At 38.7% G+C, this 21,605-nt stretch overlaps 1 protein-coding gene across 2 annotated transcripts; it reads right to left on the bottom strand.

Annotated features, from left to right (window-relative positions):
- Positions 1 to 954: 954 nt before the first annotated feature.
- GLO1 (glyoxalase I) lies at positions 955 to 21,168 on the bottom strand (the record flags this gene model as incomplete). 2 transcript variants are annotated; one of them, XM_079713754.1, is made up of 6 exons in its annotated part: positions 955 to 1,640; positions 4,284 to 4,373; positions 5,338 to 5,405; positions 6,264 to 6,404; positions 8,725 to 8,807; positions 21,085 to 21,168. In XM_079713754.1, the coding sequence occupies 6 exons, from the start codon at positions 21,166 to 21,168 to the stop codon at positions 1,552 to 1,554; spliced, it is 555 nt and encodes a 184-aa protein (XP_079569880.1). In that variant the 3' UTR covers positions 955 to 1,551. The 2 variants fall into 2 exon arrangements, with proteins under 2 accessions (XP_079569880.1, XP_079569879.1); XM_079713753.1 differs by lacking the exon at positions 21,085 to 21,168 and adding an exon at positions 8,976 to 9,012.
- Positions 21,169 to 21,605: the final 437 nt, after the last annotated feature.

The raw sequence follows: 21,605 nt of genomic DNA on the forward strand, positions 1-21,605 counted from the left end.
TAGAGAAAGCCCTCGCACAGAAATGAAGACCCAACACAGCCATAACTAACTAACTAAATAAATTTTAAAAATTAAAAAAAAAAAGTCAATCATAGCAGGGAAGACCACTGAGCTGATTTCTGATAACTAAGTTATCACTGAACATAATTTATCCTAAATGATTACTGGCATCTGGAAGACCTTGGGGTAGGGGCTCTTCACAAGAAACACAAGAACCACTTGCACAGGGACAACCAGGCATCCCCAGAGCAGCCGTGTGCTCCAGACTTCCTCCACTGCTTCTTCCTCACTGTGGTACTCAGGCTCGAAAGCTGAGAGGACAATGCTCAAACTCTTTGAAGGTTTTTACAAAGAACACTAGTGAAGGAGGTACTGTGAAGTACTAATTTTTTTAAATTAATTTATTTTATTTTTGGCTGCATTGGGTCTTTGTTGCTGCACAAGGGCTTTCTCTAGTTGTGGTGAGCAGGGGCTACTTTTCATTGCTGTGCGCGGGTTTCTCATTGCGGTGGCTTCTCTTGTTGTGGAGCACGGGCTCTAGGCACGCAGGCTTCAGTAGTTGTGACTCACGGGTTCTAGAGCGCAGGCTCGGTAGCTGTGGCACATGGGCTTAGTTGCTCCGTGGCATGTAGGATCTTCCCGAACCAGGGCTTGAACCCATGTCCCCTGCATTGGCAGGTGGATTCTCAACCACTAAGCCACCAGGGAAGCCCCAAGGTACTAATTTTTGAAGTATAATCTAAATACTAAAAATGATGATGAAATCTTGAGTCCTTAGCCTATTATTGCCTTGGATTCATTGAAGTTATTTTGCATGTCCAGCCTACTTTCTATCTCACAGGATACTGTGGAGGATTAAGGGATATAAAGTATGTGACAGCCTAGTCCGTGTCTGCATACCCAGTATGTAATATTCCCATCCTCTTCCCCATCCCAAAATAAAGAGGTTAGTCCTTCAACTTTAAAAGTACTTTATAAAGAAGAAGAAATTAGTTTTTCTATTCACATCCTTGTCAGCATAATTCTGAATTTCTCCCAAGAGTAACTATTCTTTTGTAAAATAAACTTTATATTATTTGAAATATACATGAAGCTTCATTTTTGTTCGGGGTTCTTTACTTCCCATTCTGAAATTACTTCTGAGGAACTGAAACCCCAGAAGGTAATCACAACAAAACATATTAAGTGGTTTTTTTTTTTTTTGAAAATGATGATTCAAAGGCAGACTTGTAGACTTGTATCTCGTCAGAAGATAGAAGGCAAATGCAGCCTCTGAATGGAATTGTTCTAATTATTGCCTAAAAAAGTAGTTATACAACTACATTCAAGGACATAAGACAAAGCACTACTTTAAAACTAGAATGACTGAACAGTTAGGTGAAAAACATAGCTGAAATAGGAAAGGGAAATAGACTTAAGAATAATTTGAATTGAGACAATAATCCATCAGTACTAGTTGCTTCTGTTAACTGAATATCTTGAATCACATTGTCTCCTTTTTTACCTTCCACAATGTCTTCACTGAAATCTCAAAGCAGCATTCTCACAGAACTAAATAATAGTTATCATTTTGTTAGGATTCAAAATTTCAATCCAGTAGCCATCAGGATCTTGAATAAATGCCAGGCCTTTCATTTTACCTGTAAAACAAAATGATTTTCATTACTGAAAAGACTTAAAATAAAAACCTTAAAAATTTTAAATACATTTTTTATTAATTCAAAATTTAATTTGCATTTTAGTTAATTACATTGTTTTGTTTATAGTTTTAACTTCAAAAAATTCTATTGTTGGTGTTGCCCAGATGCACAATTTTCAGAATGACATATTTTATCTTCTACACATAGTTGTAAACCAACTCCCCTGAAATAAACTGTGGGACTGGCTGCATCAGGTATTTATTTCACCTGCACATTATCACTTCATGCTACTAGTTGAGTAGTCAAAGAAATTGTCTTATTTTAAAGAGGATAAAGGAAATAGATAGGTGCTCAAGGGAGGAGGTAGCATGGCTTATCTACACAGCCAAAGGACCGAGATGCTTACGTCATACACTATTCTATGTAACCCAAGCTCTGCCAATCAGATTCTTTCTCCCGGGAATTCAAAACTGGGATTGAGAGGTTAGTAGGTCTAGCAGTAGAGTTCTTTGCTTAAATGGAAAACTGTGACCTCGGAAATTTATTTTGGTACCAAGATGCTGAAGTAGTTTGACTCCTATCTCTGGCTCCTTTCTTCAAGATCAACCCCAGAGGAACACAGATTAAAAAAATACAAGAAAAAAAAAAAAAGTACAATGCCCCTGAGGTGATAGTTGGGGAGAGGAATGGTGGGGGTAGGGTAGTGACTGTTTTAACCTGCTTTGTATGGAAGGGGGTACTTTTGGCTGGACCACAAGGCAGTCCATCATGGCTGTGGGAGAATAAACAGGAGTTTTGTTACTTTGGCTCTTGCTTCTCCCAGTGCCTTGGGCATTAGCACCTACTCCCACGGGGTGGGGGTGGGGGGGGTTGAAACTACTGGTTCAAATGTCCTCGGTAGTAGATAAGGGCAGAAAGACAGGTGGGTACCAGCTGATCTCCTAGAGGTCTCACTTTCCCCACAACCAGGGTGAGGGAAAGACAATCCCAGAAGTGTCTCCTACTAATACTACTACTCCATCAGGGACGAAGGGGGGAAAAGGATCTGACTACAGAATGTGAAGTATTTGTTTAACCCTTATTTTCTCTCTCTGCTCAGCACATCTCCCTGACAACACGTGGATTTTTAAGGACTGAGGTCTGGCCTTCCCCCATTCACACTGCCTGATGTTTGGAATAGCTAATGGTTTCAGTTTCAAAAAACAAAAAACAAAAAACCTCTGAGACCAAAATAATAAGAATTTGAGAAATATAACTATAAAACAAACAATGGATTATACATTCAAACAGAAGAACAAATATTAGATCAATGGGGACCAAGAACTATTAAAACATGTAAAAGCAATGAGGAATATTCAATACGACCGATACGAAACAAGAACAAGGAAATATTAAAGGAGCCAAGCAAAAATTCAGGATCAATATCCTAATAGCTGAAATTAATAACATAATAGGTGAGAATACAGAAGATAAATATAAGAACAGATACATCTGAGGAAAAATTAGCTAACTCGTATGCCAGTTTGAAGAAATCTCCCAGAAGGAAGGCAAGGACAAAGAAATAACAAATATAAAAAGCCTCTAGAACAAAACAGAAGAAACTATATGAAGGAACACAAATCAGATTTTTCAGCAGCAACACTGGATGGGAAAAATAAGACAATATAGTTGTACTCTCAAGACTGAAGGAAAATAAACCTAAGATTTTATAGTCAACAAAACTGTCATTCATATGTATAAAGGCGTGGTTCTGGGACATACAGAGCTTCAAGAGTTTTGCCTCACAAACCCTTTAAAAATAGTTTTGGTTGAGGTACTTAATAAAGGAACAGAAAAATCTGAAAGATGCTGCAAGAGATCTATGGAGAAAAAATATATACCTTGATATATTTATTATCTTAAAATAAAAAGCCAAAGCCAAAGAAAAAGGAAAAATAAATCAATAATATCCCAGCCTGAGTAACAGCAACATAATGGAGGTAGAGGGAAGCAAGTTCTTTCCTTACTAGGGAGGAGGATATTTGGATATCAAATCTCCTAACTGAAAAAAAAAAAGGATTGAAATGAAACAGTGAAATATTTCAAATGAAAATTAAATAATAAATTATGGTGGCAAAAACAGATCTAAATAAAATAATTATAATACATGTAAATCCAACAAAATCCAGATATATACTATGTCAAGCGATATACCTAAAACTGAAGGACACGCAAAGGTTGAAAAAGGATGAAAAAAAATTCAGGAAATTATTAACTGAAGAGACTTGGTGTAGTTACATTAACAGCAGATGAAACAGACTTTAAGGAACTTACTTTTTTGGGTGGTTAGATATACCCGAGAGAGTGAAAGCTGGTGGTCACTGAGAAAATGGTAGGGTCAAGGGGCGGAGAAAGAGCCTAGGTCCTTGATAGCTCTCTAGATCCTGTGACTAGTCCCATGTGAAGCCACCCTAGGTGCTGCCTAGGTACCTGAGATAACTAGGTATTCTTCCAATCATTTCCCTTCTTTCCTTAAGCTGGTTGGAGTAGAATTCCAAGTTACTTGCAACCAAAAGGATTTTACTACAACAGTACCCTCTGTGGGTACTTGGTAAATGTTATATAACTAAACATAGGCCTGAAGAAAACAAGTAGCAGACTCACCATCATCAGGTTTCTTCACAAATTTGACTCCCAGTTCTTCAAATCTTTTACAAGCACCGTGAACATCAGGAACAGCAATTCCAATGTGACCTTAGGTAATCACCCCCAAAACAAGGCAGAGAGAAAGAAGGAAAAATTACAACAGGGTACCCATGTGCCACAAGTGGCTTCCAAAACTAGTTTATTTTGAAACATAAGGCATCTGAAAACAGACTGAATCAAGTTGGTTCAAAACCTATAATACATTAGAGAACAAGAATCTAACTGGCTGGGTATAATAAATTAATTAGTTGCTCTGAATTATAAATTATTTAACATAGCCCAATACTGGCTCATAAATAGTTTGATCTGTTAAGAATAACCTACATCACAAAAGAGTAACCATTTACTCATGCTTAATAGACTTATTATTGATACTGACTACATAGCAGCCAATTTAAATTGGTAATACTCTTGTTTTGGTTGAGAGATTTTATTTTATTTTATTTTATTTTATTTTATTTTATTTTTTTTTTTTGTGGTACGCGGGCCTCTCACTGTTGTGGCCTCTCCCGTTGCGGAGCACAGGCTCCGGATGCGCAGGCTCAGCAGCCATGGCTCACGGGCCCAGCCGCTCCGCGGCATATGGGATCCTCCCAGACCGGGGCACGAACCCGTATCCCCTGCATCGGCAGGCGGACTCTCAACCACTGCGCCACCAGGGAGGCCCTGGTTGAGAGATTTTAGATCAAGGCAGAAGTGTATGCTGGCAGAAATCGGGATTATTATTAACCATCATTTTTGTTTTTTTGTTTTTTAAATTAAAACATCTACTGGAAATATAATATTGAAACTGAAAAGTAAAATCATTGTGAGAGAGTAAATGTAAAAAGTTTAGACTGAGATGATGAAATTAAACAACTCCTAAATAAAATTATCTGTGGAAAATAAAAATAACCATACTCCTAACAAATTGATTATACTTAATGTTTTAGATTGCTTACAATCATAAATAGGTACACAATGGAAAAATCACACAAATCCATGTTTATTACACACAAATAGGCAAACATACCAAATCCCCGAGGGTCTGAATTGCCACTGTGGTAACTCTGGGCCTCATCATCTTCAGTGCCCCAATTGCTACAAAAGGAGGGAAAACATAATTACAAGTGACCTGGAGAACAGATATTCTGAAAAGAAAGCTGCAACAATCTTTGAAATCTTACCATGTATATATGCTACTTAATATACTTGGTCTAATCTCTGTTACTGTAAATATTAAGTTTTCAACTATAGAAAGAGCAAATGGGCAAAGAATGACTAAGGAGACAATAAAACTAGGCATCTGGATAAGAACAATAATTATAATAATAGCAACTATAATTTCTTGTGCCAAGTACTTTATACTTCTTTAAGTCCTCAGAACAGCTCCAAGGGCTAGATCTGAGTATCTCCATTTTATAAATGAGACTGCCACTTAGGGAGGTGATATAACTTGTTTAGGGTCACAGAGCTATTGTCAGAGCCAAGACTCATGTCTAGGTCTTTCTGATTCTAGGGCTGTTTTGAATTAGGGGACACATTAAATCACACACCCTGAAACAAATGCTTTTTTGATAGTTTTTAGCGGGTGCACAGAAACAACATAAAGAATAAAAAAGAAAGAAGGGGAATGCCAATTTCAACAAAAATGCTGAAATTATGAAGACCTTACTTATAGTACCTAAACATTCATTAGCTACCGTTTGACAAATATCTTGCCATTTCAGTCTATATTCTCTATCTAAAAGGCAAATGATCTCACTTGCCCTATCTATGCCACAAGAACAATACAAAGACCATAAGATCCATATAAAATACTCAAACATACTGTTACAAGTTGAAAGTGATTAGGTAGACCTGGTTTGAATTAAGCTGATAAGAAAGGAAAAAAAGTTTAAAAAAAATAAGCTTCAAAAAAATGTAGAGTATATAAAAAAAATTAAAACTCATACTCACTGTGTCAGTTCAAGTGTAGCTTTTCTGGAGAATGCCCATGCTACTCTTTCATCTTTATCTTTTGGGATGTCATTTTTATCCTCATAAGCCAAGAAATAGAGTGAAAATTTCATAGTGGGAAAATCTAATTTTTGGAGTAGTCTGAAATTAAACAACAACAAGTCTGAATCAATTAACAATAGGAAAAGCTGATTCATACTAAAATCAACATAACAATATTCAAGTTCTACTAAGAATAAGAGCTGTACATGGTGAGCCTGTTTTAATAGAAAAAGCAAGGAAAATCAATTTTAAAAAGTCTTATTTAAAAAAATTTATTCATCTGTATATATCAGTGAAATAAAATTTTTTAAAAAATGGAAACTTTTGTAATTCATCAATTCTTATAATGAAATTTAGTTGGATTTATGGTACTTGCTTATAAAGGGCAAAAGGTATCTTCAAAAGAAAATTTTATTTATTTTTAGTGAAAAATATAACACAACACATCTTATTGTTCTTTCAGCTATATGGCATTGAGTTAAAGAAAAATAAATATATTGAGTTCTTACTATGCCAAAACTCCTAGGAAACTGAGGATAGGTGTTAAGAGAGAAGGACAGATTAATATCACAAAAGACATGAATGTCAACAATAAAGTGGTTACAGTATCAAATACTGCAGAAAGGTCAGACAGGATTAAGTCTGAGAAGAGGTGAGCAGATATGGAAAGGTCCTGTGAGGGCAGTTTCAGCAGCATGCGACAGCAGAAGCTGGAGAATGGGAGGTGAGCAAGTGAAACAGTAAGTGGTGGTCTACCTGTACAGATGGTCATGATGACGGGAACGACAGCAAGAGAGCGGAGGGCAAGAATTATCCAAAAAAGCTTAAGCTTTTTTGCAGGTTGAGGGGCAAGAGCAGTGGAAAAGGAGAGACTGATCATGAGAGTACATGATGAATTACTCATCCTGAGGTTCTGAGAAGATTCATTGAAGTCGTGGCCTCTAAACTGAGTTTAAAGAGTGTGAGATTATTTTGCAAGGAGTAGGGTGGAATGAGGATACACACAATACAATTTTCTTTAGATTATGGAGGATTAAATGCTCAAACATGACCTCATTCAAAATCAACAAGAGGGAATCGTTGCAGCATAGCAGATGGAAAGTTTCTGGAGTTCTGTTCCAAATCTTTTACTTATTACTGTCATGTAATATGCCTTGGCCCACTAAGAGCTAAGTACTGACTCATCACAAATAAGATTTACTCTAACTTGTTAATAATGACGTATCAAACACCTCAAATACTCCAATTCTGAAAACTATCTCTGCACCAAAGCAGACGGACCAGTCAGATGGGAAATGGAACACTTGAACCTGTTTTAACTTGCTTTTCTCAGCTCAGCATATCTTTCAATATAATGTCAAGTTGTACCCTAGTTGGGGGCTCTTTAAAAACAAGGTCAACATTGGAGTCGATCAAACCTGGATTCAAATTCCAGCTCTGCCATGTGCCCACTGTGGAATCTGGGGTCATTAAGTTAATGTCTTTAAGCTTTGTTTTCCTCCTTCCATGTAAAATAGGGATATAAGCTACCTCATAAACCTACTGTGAAGACAACAAAATGAGATATAAAGTGCCTGACAAATAGCACGTGTTCAGTAAATCTGGTTTCATTCTGCCCTTTAAATATGTCATAAATACATGCAAAACTACTTTTTCTGGAAAGAATTATAAGAAACTGTTAACAGCAGTTATCTTTGAAGAGAAGGACTGGGGGATGGAAGCTGTCACTTTTCACTTTGTATTTCTCAGAATTAGTCAGATTTTCTAACATAGACATATACTGTATTACTTGAAGTTTTCTCTCAATGTCAATGGAGGTTATCTAGGCAGTAAATTAAAGACTGTTTTATTCTTTATGTATCTATATTACCAAAAACAAATAAAAACCCTCATGTTATTTAGGGAAACAAATCAAGAAAAATAAATATGTCTTAAAGATTATAAGATCAGTGAATATTACCTATTCAGCAAAAGAGAACACATCCTATAAAAATGGAATAGATGGCCAGTTTACCTAAAACTTAGAAAATGAATGAGTTTACCTAAAACTCATTCATTTTCTAAGTATTGTGTCTTAATAGCTATATCTTTTCTGAAGTAAACAAGAGGCTAAAAGTGGCCATAACATCAAAACAGTCTGGACACATTAAGGATTTAACTGGCAGCTCTTAGAGAGAAGGGAGTCAGAGAAAATGCAAGTATTGGTGTCATGTTGCCCAGTGAGCCTGGCTGGGATAGAGGAGAGGAACCTGACAGAGGCCCTAGTCAGTCAAGCCTAGTCCCAGACTCCTGGCCAAAAGGACTTTTGTGACCTTTGAAGCAAACTTTAATCCATTTTTACAGTGGATCTGAAAACATTCCCTATATTTGCAAAGCTATGTATTTAAACATTATAGGCACCAATAAACAGTTTACTTACGTCATTCCAAGAATTCTAGTATAAAAGTCCAATGACTTCTTAGGATCCTTAATTCGAAGCATGGTCTGCTGCAAGAGAAAATCCTAAAGGGAAACAGTATATATTAAACACCTTTAACTTTTACTACTTGTTACCAACACTAATTTTGCTTCCTGTAACAAAATACCAACAGTCCACCATTGTAACACACTGTTTAAGAAGAAAGATATTTTGCCCCCTCAGTCCATCATGGCTTTATTATTATTAAATACCTGTGTTCAGTCCATAAAGGCTATGTTCAAATCCAGGTACCTTAGTCACAGAGTTGGTTTTGTTTGTTTGTTTGTTTTTTCTTTTCTGTAGATTCTGTGCCATGTGCTGTAAAACAAGTTCAACAACCCTGTTTATCCTATCCCTATACCTATCCTACAATCTTTCTAAGAAGCAATTTGGATCTGAAGAGTCTTTAGAAGTCTTAAAGAGTTCATACTCATCGATCAAAATGTTGCCCTTCTAAAAATCTATCTAAGGAAATAATTAGAAACCTGGACAAAGATTTATGTATAAAGACATTCATCACAACATTTACACAGTAACTATGGTCCAGACACTGTTCTAAATGATTTACAGAAATTAACTTATATAATCTTCACAACTACTCTATGAGATAAGTATTATACCATCCCCATTTTACTGCTAAGAAAGTAAGTGGCAGAGAAAAAACTTCAGTCCAAACAGTTTGATTCCAAAGTCCTTGCCTTCAACCACCTTGCTAACCTACCTCTAACAATGAAGAAATAGATAAATTATGACACAGGCATAATAGAATATATGAAGACATTTAAAACGCTGCTTTAGAAGCACTTGGACATGCCCATGGTATATGACATACACATTATATGTCAATTTTATCTCAATAAAGCTGGAAAAAATAGTTTAAAAAATGGAAAGATACACCATTTTTCTGAGAAGTCTTCTGAGAAGACTTAACATGATGGATTATTTCTAAGAAAACACAAATATAATATAAACTCTAAAACCATTTTTAACTTTTAAAAAGGAATCTATACATGCCAAAAAGATTAAAAGTATATTCAATGTTAGTGGAGTTATTCATAAAAAATAGAGGTGTGTAAATCCTTTGTTGCCAAAGTATTGTTTGGATGATATAAAAAAACAAGCAGGGCTTGCTTTTTATAAAATGATCAAGTTATTCTATGCTCAGATAACAGTTTTCTTTTTATCACCAAGATATTCTGCTAACTCTCTGTAACAGAATACCTCTGCTACTTTTGATAAACACTTGAATGATCTTGGAAAAATGTTCCTTTCTTTAAAAGTTTCTAAAAATCACTGTTTATTGCTATGGTTCTAAAACATTGTTTGAAATAAATATATCTTGCATTTAAAAAAGACTAAAGTTGATGTCTTGTCTCATGAGACAGTTCTTAACTTTGTCTTTCCCTTATTATGCTCTAAATTCAGAATAATAAAAGATGTCTTTTATGCTCAAACTATCTTTGGGTTTTCTGGGATGATTACAAGGTAAAAAAGATTTCCTCCTTTGCCTTATAAAAAGGAAGAATGATAGAAATAATCAGTCTTTTGTGAGGGTCGGGGTGGGCAATCTCCAAATCTTATTAATTTAAAACTACTGTGAAAAAACTTTAAAGGTACAATCAGGGATATTTCTAGTACATGTACTACGTGCCTACAATGTAATCCTGACAAAACTATAAAAAGTGGAGCAGGGAGTGAACCAAAGGGTCGAAGTCAAGGTCCCTTTGAGCACCTCTAAATGGATTTTCTGGTATAAGATGTGAACTCAGGTAAAGCTTCATTTTTTACCTATGGATGGCCAATTGCTCCAGCACCATTTGTTGAAAAATCTGTCCTTTCTCCACTGAATTGCTTTTGCATCTTTGTGAAAAATCTATTGGGTTTATTAGTGTGAGTCTATTTCTGGGTTCTCTACTCTTTCCCACTGATCTATGTCTATCTCTCTGACAATACCATGGAGTAATGATTACTGCAGCTATATAGTGTCTTAAAATCAGGTAGACTGATTCCTTCCACCCTATTCTTTTCAAGATTTAGTTATTCTACTCTCTTTGCCCTCCACATGAATTTTAGAATAACCTTGACTATATCTAAAGAAAAAAGGTTTGATAGGGACCGCGTTAAACATGTATATCAATTTGTGGAGAATTGACATCTTTGCTATGCTGAGTCTTCCAATCATGAACACAGTATGTCTCTCCATTATTTAGATTTTGATTCCCTTTATCAACGCTGTGTAATTTTCAGCATACAAACTCTGTACATGTTAGATAGATTTATACTTAGATATTTAATTTTGTTGAGCAATTGTAAATGGTATTGTATTTTTAATCTTGGTGCTCATGTGTTCTTTGCTAATATATAGAAATCCAATTGATTTTTGTATGTTTATCTTGTATTCTGCAACCTTGCTGAACTCACTTACTAGTTCGAGGGTTTTTAGACTCCTTAAGATTCCTATGTAGACAATCATGTCATCTGCAAATAGGGACAGTTTTATTTCTTTCTTCCAATCTGCCTGTTATTTCCTTTTTTGCTTTACTGTACCAGCTGGAACTTCCAGCACTACGTCAAATAAGAGTGGTGAGAGCAAACTTGCCTTGTTCCCCTAAATTAAGGAGAAAGCATCACCATTTAGTATAATGTTAGCTCTTAAGTTTTTCATAGATGCTCTTTATCAAGTTGAGGAAGTTCCCTCCCATTCCTATTTTTTCCGAAAAAACAAAAGTGTTTAAATTATGGTGTTGAATTTTGTCATGGGGTATTTCTTCTTTAGCCTCTAATATGGTGAGTTACTGTGATTTTTTTTTAATACTGAACCAGCCTTGCATACCTGGAGTAAACCCCACTTGATCATGGTATGTGATTCTTTTTATATACCACTGAATTCTATTTGCCAATATTTTGTTAAGGATTTTTACATCCATACTTATGAAAGATATTGGTCTGTAATATCTCTTTTTTTTGTACTGTCTTCACCTGGTTTTGATATCAGGGTAGTATGACAGCTTTATAAAATGAATAAAAGTGTTCCTTCCTCTTCAATTTTCTTGAAGGGATTGTGTAGAATTGATGTTAGTTCTTCCTTAATGTTTGGAAGAATGCTCCAGTGAAATCATCTGGAACTGAAGATATTTTTTAAAAAAGATTATTATGAATTCAATTTCCTTATGTTATAGAGCTATTCAAATTATTTATTTCATATGGGTAAGTTATGGTAGTTGGTGTTTTTCAAGGAATCGGTCTATTTCATGTAAGTTGTCAAATTTATGTATGTAGAATTGTTTTCAGTATTCCCTTATCACCCTTCTCTTGTCTGCAGTCTGTAGTGGTATCCCCTATTTCATTCCTGATATTGGTAATTCGTGTCTTCTCTCTTTTCTTGTCAGTCTTGATACAAGTTTGTTAATTCTGTTGGTTTTTTTTCAAAGAACCAGCTGTTTCACTGATTTTTTTCTAATTTGTTTTAAATTTCATTGATTTCTGCTCTTATTATTTCCTTCCTTCTGCTTGTTTTGGGTTATTCTGCTCTTCTTTTTCTAGGTTCTTGAGGAGGAAACAAATCCTTGATTTAAGACATTTCCTATTTTCTAATATATGCATTTAATACTATAAATTTCCCTCTTAGCACTGTCTTAGCTGAGATGCTTTTTTCATTTTCATCCAGTTCAATGTAATTTTTAAAATTTCCCTTGAGACTTCCTCTTGATCCATGGATTATTTAGAAATGTGTTATTTAGTTTCCAAGTTTTTAGAGATTTTCCTGTTATGTTTCTGCTACTGATGTCTAGTTTGATTCTACTGTGGTTGAACATGCTCTATATAATTTCAATTATTTCAAGTTTGTTGAAGTTAGTTTTAGGGCCCATGATATGGTCTACCTTGGTATCTCTTCTGTGAGCACTTGAAAAAAAACTGTACAGGCATACCTCGGTAATATCATGGGTTTGCCACCACTGTAACAAAGCAAAGATCACAATGAAGAGTCACACAGGGATTTCACCTGTGGTCCAGTAGTTAAGACTCCACGTTCCCAGTGCAGGGGATTCAGTCCCTGGTCAGGGAACTAGATTCTGCATGCTGCAACTAAGAGCCTGCATGATGCAACTAAAGGAGCCCACATGCTGCAACTAAAAGATCCCACATGCTGCAATGAAGATCCTATGTGCCACAATTAAGACCTGGCGCAGCCAAATAAATAAATATTAAAAAAAAAAAGTCACACATATTTTTTGGTTTCCCAGTGCATGTATGTTTACTCTATACTACAGCCTATTAAGTATGCAATAGTACTATGTCTAAAAAAATGTACATACCTCAATTAAAAATACTTTATTGCTAAAAAATGCTAACCATCATGTGAGCCTTCAGTGAGTTGTAAAGGTTACTGATCACAGATCACCATAACAAATACAACAGTGGAAGTTTGTAATATTGCAAGAATTACTAAAATGTGACACAGAGAGAATCAAGCAAATGCTGTTGGAAAAATAGCACCAACACACTTGTTTCATGCAGGGTTGCAACAAACTTACAATTTGTAAAAAAAACCTAATATCTATGAAGTGCAATAAAAACAAGGTATGCCTGTATTCAGCTGTTACTGGCTGGAATGTTCTACAAACCTTGATTAGATCTTGTTTATTGATGGTGTTGCTGAGTTTGTCTATATCCTTGCTAATTTTCTGTCTAGTTCAATCAATTGTTGAGAGAGGGGTATAGTCTCCAACTAAAACTGTGGATTTGTCTCTTCTTCCTTCCATATATCAGTCTTTGCTTCACATATTTTTGCAGTTCTATTGTTTGAGGCACACACATTTAGGATTGCTATGTCTTCTTAGTCAATGGACCCTATTATCATTATATAATGTACTTCTCTATGATCACTGTCTTTGCTCTAGAGTCTACTGCATTTGAAACAATATAGCCACTCCTGCTTTCTTCTGATTAATGTTTATATATCTTTTTCCATCCTTTTAGTTGCCTCTGTCATCACATTTGAAGTGAGTTTCGTGTAGACAGCATATAGGTGGGGCATGTTTTTATTTTTATTTTTCTTTCAGTTTTATTAAGATATAATTGACATACAGTATTATATAAGGTTAAGGTATACAGCATGACTTCAACTTACATATGTTGAGAAATGATTACCACAAATTTAGTTAACACCCATCACCTCACAAATAGATAACTTGGGGCATGCTTTTAAATCCACTCCACCAATATCTGTCTTAATTGGTATATTTACATCTAATGTAATTATTAAAATATTAGGGTTTAAATTGGCCATTTTATTTTTGTTTTCTGTTTGTCCTTTCTTTTTATCTTTGCCTTCTTGTGGGTCACTGAAATTTTTTTTTATAATTCCATTTTGATTTATCTATAGTGTTTTTGCATACACTCTTTGCATAGCTTTTGTGTGTGTGTGTGTGTGTGTGTGTGTGTTTGTGTGTATACCGCCATGTTATTCCTAGGGTCTCAAGGTCCCTAGCCAGTCTGCCGTTCTCTCTGCTTTTCAGAGTCCTCCTGTTTTTGTTTTATCTAAGCACAGCTCATTTTATTGCATTTCACTTTGTTGCAGTTCACAGATATTGTTTTTTTTTGTTTCTTGGTTTTTTTTTTTACAAAGTGAAGGTTTGTGGCAACCCTGTGTCCAGCAAGTCTGTCAGTGCCGTTTTTCCAAGAGCATTTGCTCACTTAATGTCTCTGTGTCACATTTTGGTAATTCTCACAATATTTCAAACTTTTTCATTGTATTTGTTATGGTAATCAGTTTTCTTTGATGATACTATTGTAATCCTTTTGGGGTGCCATGAACCATGCCCACATAAGATGACAAACTTAACTGATAATTGTGTGTGTTCTGACTGCTCCACTAATAGACCATTGCCCCATCTCTCTCCCTCTTCTCGGACCTCTCTATTCCCTGCGACACAATATTGAAATTAGGTCAATTAATAACCCTACAATGGCCTCTAAGTGTTCAAGTGAAAGGAAGAGTTGCATGTCTCTCACTTTAAATCAAATGCTAGAAATGATTAAGCTTAGTGAGAAAGGTGTGTCAAAAGCTGAGACAGGCTGAAAGCTAGGCCTCTTGCACCAGTCAGCCAAATTGTGAAAGCAGAGGAAAAGTTCTTGAAGGAAATGAAAAGTGCTCTTCCAGTGAACACACAAATGATAAGAAAGCAAAACAGCCTTATTGCTGATATGGAGAAAGTTTTAGTGGTCTGGATAGAAGAGCAAATCAGCCACAACATTCCCTCAAGCCAAAGCCTGATCCAGAGCAAGGCCCTAACTCTCTTCAATTCTAGAAGGCTGTGAGAAGTGAGGAAGCTGCAGAAGAAAAGTTTGAAGTTAGCAGTGGTTGGTTCATGAGGTTTAAGGAAAGAAGTCAGCTCCATAACATAAAAATACAAGGTAAAGCAGCAAGTGCTGATGTAGAAGCTGCAGCAAGTTATCCAAAGAGCTAAGATAATGAATGAAGGTGGCAACACTAAACAACAGATTTTCAGTGTGGATGAAATAGCTTTATATTAGAAGAAGATATCACCTAGGACTTTCATAGTTAGAGAGAAGTCAATGCCTTCAAAGCTTCAAAGGACAGGCTGATTCTCTTGTTAGGAGCTAATACGCTGGTGACTTGAAGTTGAAGCCAATGCTCATTACCATTCTGAAAATCCTAGGGTTTTTAAGAATTATGCTGGGGACTTGCCTGGTGGCGCAGTGGTTAAGAATCCGCCTGCCAATGCAGGGGATACGGGTTTGATCCCTGGTCCGGGAAGATCCCACATGTCGCGGAGCAACTAAGCCCAACTAAGCAACTAAGCCTTTAGAGACTGCGAGCCACAACTGCTGAGCCTGCGTGCCACAACTACTGAAGCCCACGCGCCTAGAGCCCGTGCTCTGCAACAAGAGAAGCCACCACAATGAGAAGCCTGTGCACCGCAATGAAGAGTAGCCCCGCTCACCGCAACTAGAGGAAGCCTGCGCACAGCAACGAAGACCCAATGCAGCCAAAAAATAAATAAATAAATAAATTTTTTTTAAAAAAAGCTACAACAGTGGCAAAAAAGTTTCTTGACTTTGTGTCCTACCTTTTAAATTATCTTTCTAGTGATGAAGACACTCATTTCTCTAGAACTGTTACTAAGGAGCTTTACATATTAAATCTTACTCAGAATCAAAATCAAAATCTCCATTGCCTTTACCACCTTCCATCTTCAGAAAAGGGAAGTTTCAATCTTGCAGCCATACCTCTAACCTCAGCTCTGGTTTTACATCTCCATCCAGTCTACTCAACATTTCCACCTGAGTCAAAATATCAAATTAATCACAGCCCAAATAAATACTCCCTCCTACATCACCAACAGGAAATGCCTCCAGAATCTGACTTGGGTGTCAGCCCAAGTCAGACCCCTGAAGTCTTCTCAGATTCCTTCCTTGTCACTCCCTCTGTAATCCAATCCAAGTGTCCCATCAACCTGACTGCTCAAGTCCCTCTGGAATCTTTCTCCTTGCCTTTCCAAAGACCACTACTACCTTGCTCATGTCCTCTCTACTTCCTGCCTAGACCACTGTCAAAGCCTGCCTGATCTCTCTGCTTCTTGCAGGCTAACCCAAATGCAATCCAGAGTGATCTTCCTATAATGGTACCAGACTGATCTTTCTATAACAAAAAGCAACTGTGTCATTTCTAGGTTAAAAATCAATCCTTCAGGCGCTTCTCTGGTGGCTCAGTGGTTAAGAGTACGCCTGCCAATGCAGGGGACACAGGTTCAAGCCCTGGTTCACGAAAATCCCACATGCCACAGAGCGGCTGGGCCCGTGCGCCACAACTACTGATCCTGCGCTCTGGAGCCCGGGAGCCACAACGGGAGAGGCTGCCGCAGTGAGAGGCCTGTGTGCCACGGCAAAGAGTGGCCCCTGCTCGCCACAGCTGGAGAGGGCCCGCACACAGCAATGAAGACCCAATGCAGCCATAAATAAATAAATAAATAAATAAATAAAATCTATTTTAAAAAAAAAGATGTTTAAAAAAAATATCAGGGGCTTCCCTGGTGGCGCAGTGGTTGAGAGTCCGCCTGCCGATGCAGGGGATACGGGTTCGTGCCCCGGTCTGGGAAGATCCCACATGCCGCGGAGCAGCTGGGCCCGTGAGCCATGGCCGCTGGGCCTGCGCGTCCGGAGCCTGTGCTCTGCAGCGGGAGTGGCCACAACAGTGAGAGGCCCGCGTACTGCAAAAAAAAAAAAAAAAAAAAAAAAAAAAAAAAAAAATATCAGTCCTTCAGTGGTACTTCACAACTTTTAGAAGAAAGTCCCCAAAGCAAGGACATACAGTTGCTGCATACCTCTCTAACTTCATCTTTTATTACCACTCCACTAAACTGGTCATCTTAAATGGTTTTGATTTTATAACTTTATCAGTTAAAATAAAAAGAGCATGCCCCATCATAAATGTATATATATTTTAATTGTATACACAGAGAAATATACATAAATAATAATAAAATAAAATAATAATAATAAAGCATATATTTTAAAAAAACATATTTACCAAACAGAAATCTTCATAGGATGAGAAAAACAAATGAACCAAGTGGGAATGTTCATATTTTCTTTGAGCATCCCAATGACTGTTTTATGTACCTTCCCCTTAACTCCTATTGCCTATAACTTCAGTCTCATTGTATACCTGTAGGCCCCTGCATCAACTCTCTGATGTCACCGTGCTTTTATATATACTATGGTTCTCTCTGCCGAGAACAGTCATTCATCCATCTGGCCATTGTCCTTCTTCCTTCCTTGCCATTCTTTCTTCCCTCAACCCCTGCCCGCAACTCTGCCTAGCTACCTCCTTTGATTTGGTAAAACCCAGCTTAAGTGTCACCAACACTGAAAGTTTTCCCTGACCTCATCATTTACCACTCAGATGGGAAGGGACTCCAAATAATTTTATCAAAGGACACTGATAGAGACAGTAAAAAGAATGTATTTCAGGAGATCACTACTTGGGAAAAGAAGCACTTGGCCTTTGAAGAAAGTTAGCTAAGTAAGACAGCCCAGGAGGTGGTGCAGCTGTACATTCTTTGGTCTGCCTTTATGACAAAGATGCAAATAATCAACAAACAAGTTGACTTCCTATCACTGCTGTTCTCTTCTTTCCAAACCAGGCCCTCATCACTTTTCTCACTTTCTGGAAGAGTCTTTTAGGTGTTCTCATCACCTCCAGGCTTGGATCCCTCCAATCTATTCTATAGAATGATTTGAATCCCTCAGTGATTCCCCACTAATTATATAAAATTCGATTTTCTTAGAAGTAACATTCTAAGCTCTCTCCATGATCTGGCTCCAACCTACCATCTAGTCTTCTCCACCACTGCTCCACCACTTAGATAACTTGAACTTGAACCAAAAACAAGGTAACTCATTTCTCCAGAACATGCTCCACATTGCATCTTTCTGCCATCTCACCACATTTTTGCTCAGATGTTTCCTCCACCTAGAATGCCCTCCCATGTAACCATCTCCCATGTGATGTTGGGACCCCATCCATCTTTCAAGGCCTAGACTCACCCCCACCTTCTGCTTGACACATTCCCTGATATCCACAGTTGAAATACAACCTTGAATTGTATTGCTTTTCATAGTTTAAAGATCATAGATACACTTTATCCTTATAGCAGCTTTGTTTACACCCTGCTAAGATCACTATAGCCAATGATAGAATTGGGGATTCAAACGTAGGTCTTCAGCCTCCAAATACCCTGTGTATACAACATACCACAGATGCCACCTTTGAAAATCTCTACTTTCTGCGCTCCCACAGTGCTTTATAATTTTAAAAGCACATAATCCCAGTTCCATCTTATGTTAGAGTTGGTCTATGTTTGGTGAAGGGAGGAACTTCATCTTGTTCATCTGAACGTACCCCAAGGTACCTACCATGCTCTTTACATATAGCAGATGATCAGCGATCAGACTAAATTAATTCATTTAGGTTTTCTACCTGCCTTCATGTCAAGTTCCAAAATTACTGCTGTAGTCAGTACTCTAGAAGCACAATAGGGAGTGTGGGTTCCTTGCTAGGCAAATTACTCAACACCTCTGTGCCACTGTCTACTTATATATAAAACGGAGATAATTATGCCTTCCTCACAGGGTTGTTGTGAGGATTAAATTAAGTAATGTACTTAAAATAACAAACTGGGGCCTGACACACTCAATATATCCCAGCTGCTATTACATACTCCATTTTTTTTTTTTTTTTTTTTTTGCGGTACGCGGGCCTCTCACTGTTGTGGCCTCTCCCGTTGTGGAGCACAGGCTCCGGACGTGCAGGCTCAGCAGCCATGGCTCACGGGCCCAGCCACTCCACGGCATGTGGGATCTTCCTGGACCGGGGCACGAACCTGTGTCCCCCTTCATTGGCAGGTGGACTCTCAACCACTGTGCCACCAGGGAAGCCCTATTACATACTCCATTTTATGTTCCCCATATGGTGCTTCTAGGGTGCAAAATGACTAATCTCAAAAAATAATTACTGGGACTTCCCTGGAGGTCCAGTGGTTAAGACTCCGTGCTCTCAATGCAGGGGCACAGGTTCGATTCCTGGTCAGGGAACTAAGATCATGCATGCCACATGGCATGGCCAAAAAAACCCCACAAAACTTCAAATCAAGAGAAATTGACATAAATTAAGAGTGTGTAGGACTTCCCTGGTGGCAAGAATCCGCCTGCCAATACAGGGGACACGGGTTTGAGCCCTGGTCCGGGAAGATCCCACATGCCGTGGAGCAACTAAGCCCATGAGTCATAACTACTGAGCCTCTGCTCTAGAGCTGGCGAGCCACAACTACTGAGCCTGCGAGCCACAACTACTGAAGCTTGTGCGCCTAGAGCCCGTGCTCCGCAACGAGAGAAACCACCGCAATGAGAAGCCCGTGCACCGCAACGAGGAGTAGCCCCCGCTCTCCGCAACCAGAGAAAGCCCGCTTGCAGCAACGAAGACCCAACGCAGCCAAAAAAAAAAGGTGTAAATTAAAGAATGCAAAGAATTGTACTCAATCAATTTTATCAAGCTCTCCTTGAAATCTTTTTTTTTTAATAGTCCAGTACATAAAATGCCCAGTTACCTGGGAAATTAATTTACACTGAATAACTCAATCTATATTATGTGAAATAACAAGGTATTAACATTAAAGAGTATAAAAAATAAGATTAAGTGTGAGAGGAAATGTATATATTTACTTCTTCCCTCTTAATTTTGCAGTGACTAACATTTTTCCTAAGCTAAGTACTACCAGGTGCTAGTCAAAGGATTTAGCAATTAGAAGTGTCTGACTCTTCTCCTGAAGGCAAAGAGCAAGAAGAGACTAAAGTCACCGACCTGTCTTAAAGGTCTGTACAAAGCACATACTCAAACTTCAAGGAATTTAGAACTTCCCCAGTCAAATGAATACATACAAAGGCGTTTCCTGACAGTGATGAGTACACTGGAGTAAACCCCGGAGAGGCTTCCCTGTCTGATCGTGACAACGCCCGGAGGCACCACACCTGAGTGAGTTACAATGACTCTCAGTACAGACCTGTTAAGCAAGCTGAAGGGATGTGAGCCTTCATATGCAACTGGTCATTCCTCTTACTGGGTCTCAGCTGCAATGAGAGGGTCAGTGAAGGAATTTCCAAGATTCCCTTCGGATCTAAACTCCATGATTCTGCCATCTCTCCTGGGGCCACGGAGCACAGGAAGGGCATAAGTGTGGCCGTGAGCAACCGGAAAGGCCAACCCAAAGGGAAATTCTGGGCGCGGCTAAAGTCAGGAGCTATCGGATTGGTTTGGAGGAGTTAAACGCGGAGCCAGGACAGTTATAGAAAAATGATCCCGGCTGGGAAGAGCCGGCCCATAGACCTTCGAACGTAGACTGGAGTTCAGAAACTGCTTTTCTTACCCTCCACCTCTATTGACCTGGGGAACACGCACACCCACAGACAAGGGCTCTGACCCTGGGTTAGCCATGGTTTCCTGTTACCGTCCCAAATCAAGCAAGTTAAAGCAAGCAGGATCGCAGTCTTTCAAACAACTTGAAGAAACGGACCCTCTCCAGATCCCCCACTGGACACCACTAGCCCTCTTCCCAGCCCACTCCGATCCGCCCAAGGCGGGCGGAGCTGCAGTGGTGGTAGGATGGAGTTCGAATCCAGAGTTCGAATCATCCAGCCCAAGCGAGGCCTGGCTGAGTCCGAGGGACTGCTCCCTCCTGGGGTCCCAGTCGCGCCACGCAGGGCGGGCCCCGACTTTGGAGAATTAGGTTCTGCGCCCACCTTGGTGCTTGGGTCCGGGTCGGAGCAGCAGCCGAGGGCGGCCTCGTCGGTGAGGCCGCCGGACGCGGGCTGCGGTTCTGCCATGGCCGCACTGCTGTATCGCGGACGAAGGTGGCCAGGAACGCAGCAGCTACTCTCGCTCTGCGGGCCGCGAAGCTCCCTTTACCAGCGCCGGCAAGACGGCACCACGGGGTGGGCGGCCGCTGAATTCCAGCCAATTGCTACGCGGAGGCCAAGTTGGCTGTCTGCTGATTGGGTCCCAGTGAATCAGCGCCTCCGGCCACAGCGTTCTACACCCAAGACTACAATTCCCAAGGTGCCTTGCGTATGATGGAGGGCACCTTGAGGTTAAAAAAAAAAAAATCCAAACCTGCCAGCTTGAAAGCGCGTTTCTCTCTGTTGTTTGATGACCTAATTTTGTTTCTGTTTAACTGTTAAAGTTCAGTAACCGCCCATACCTCAGGGCTGCAACGTGGTAGGAAATACGAATCAGATGGAAAGAGAATTGGGAGTTATGATTT

This window comes from Hyperoodon ampullatus (genome assembly GCF_949752795.1).
Source record: "Hyperoodon ampullatus genome assembly, chromosome: 10".
Lineage (NCBI taxonomy): Eukaryota > Metazoa > Chordata > Mammalia > Artiodactyla > Ziphiidae > Hyperoodon > Hyperoodon ampullatus.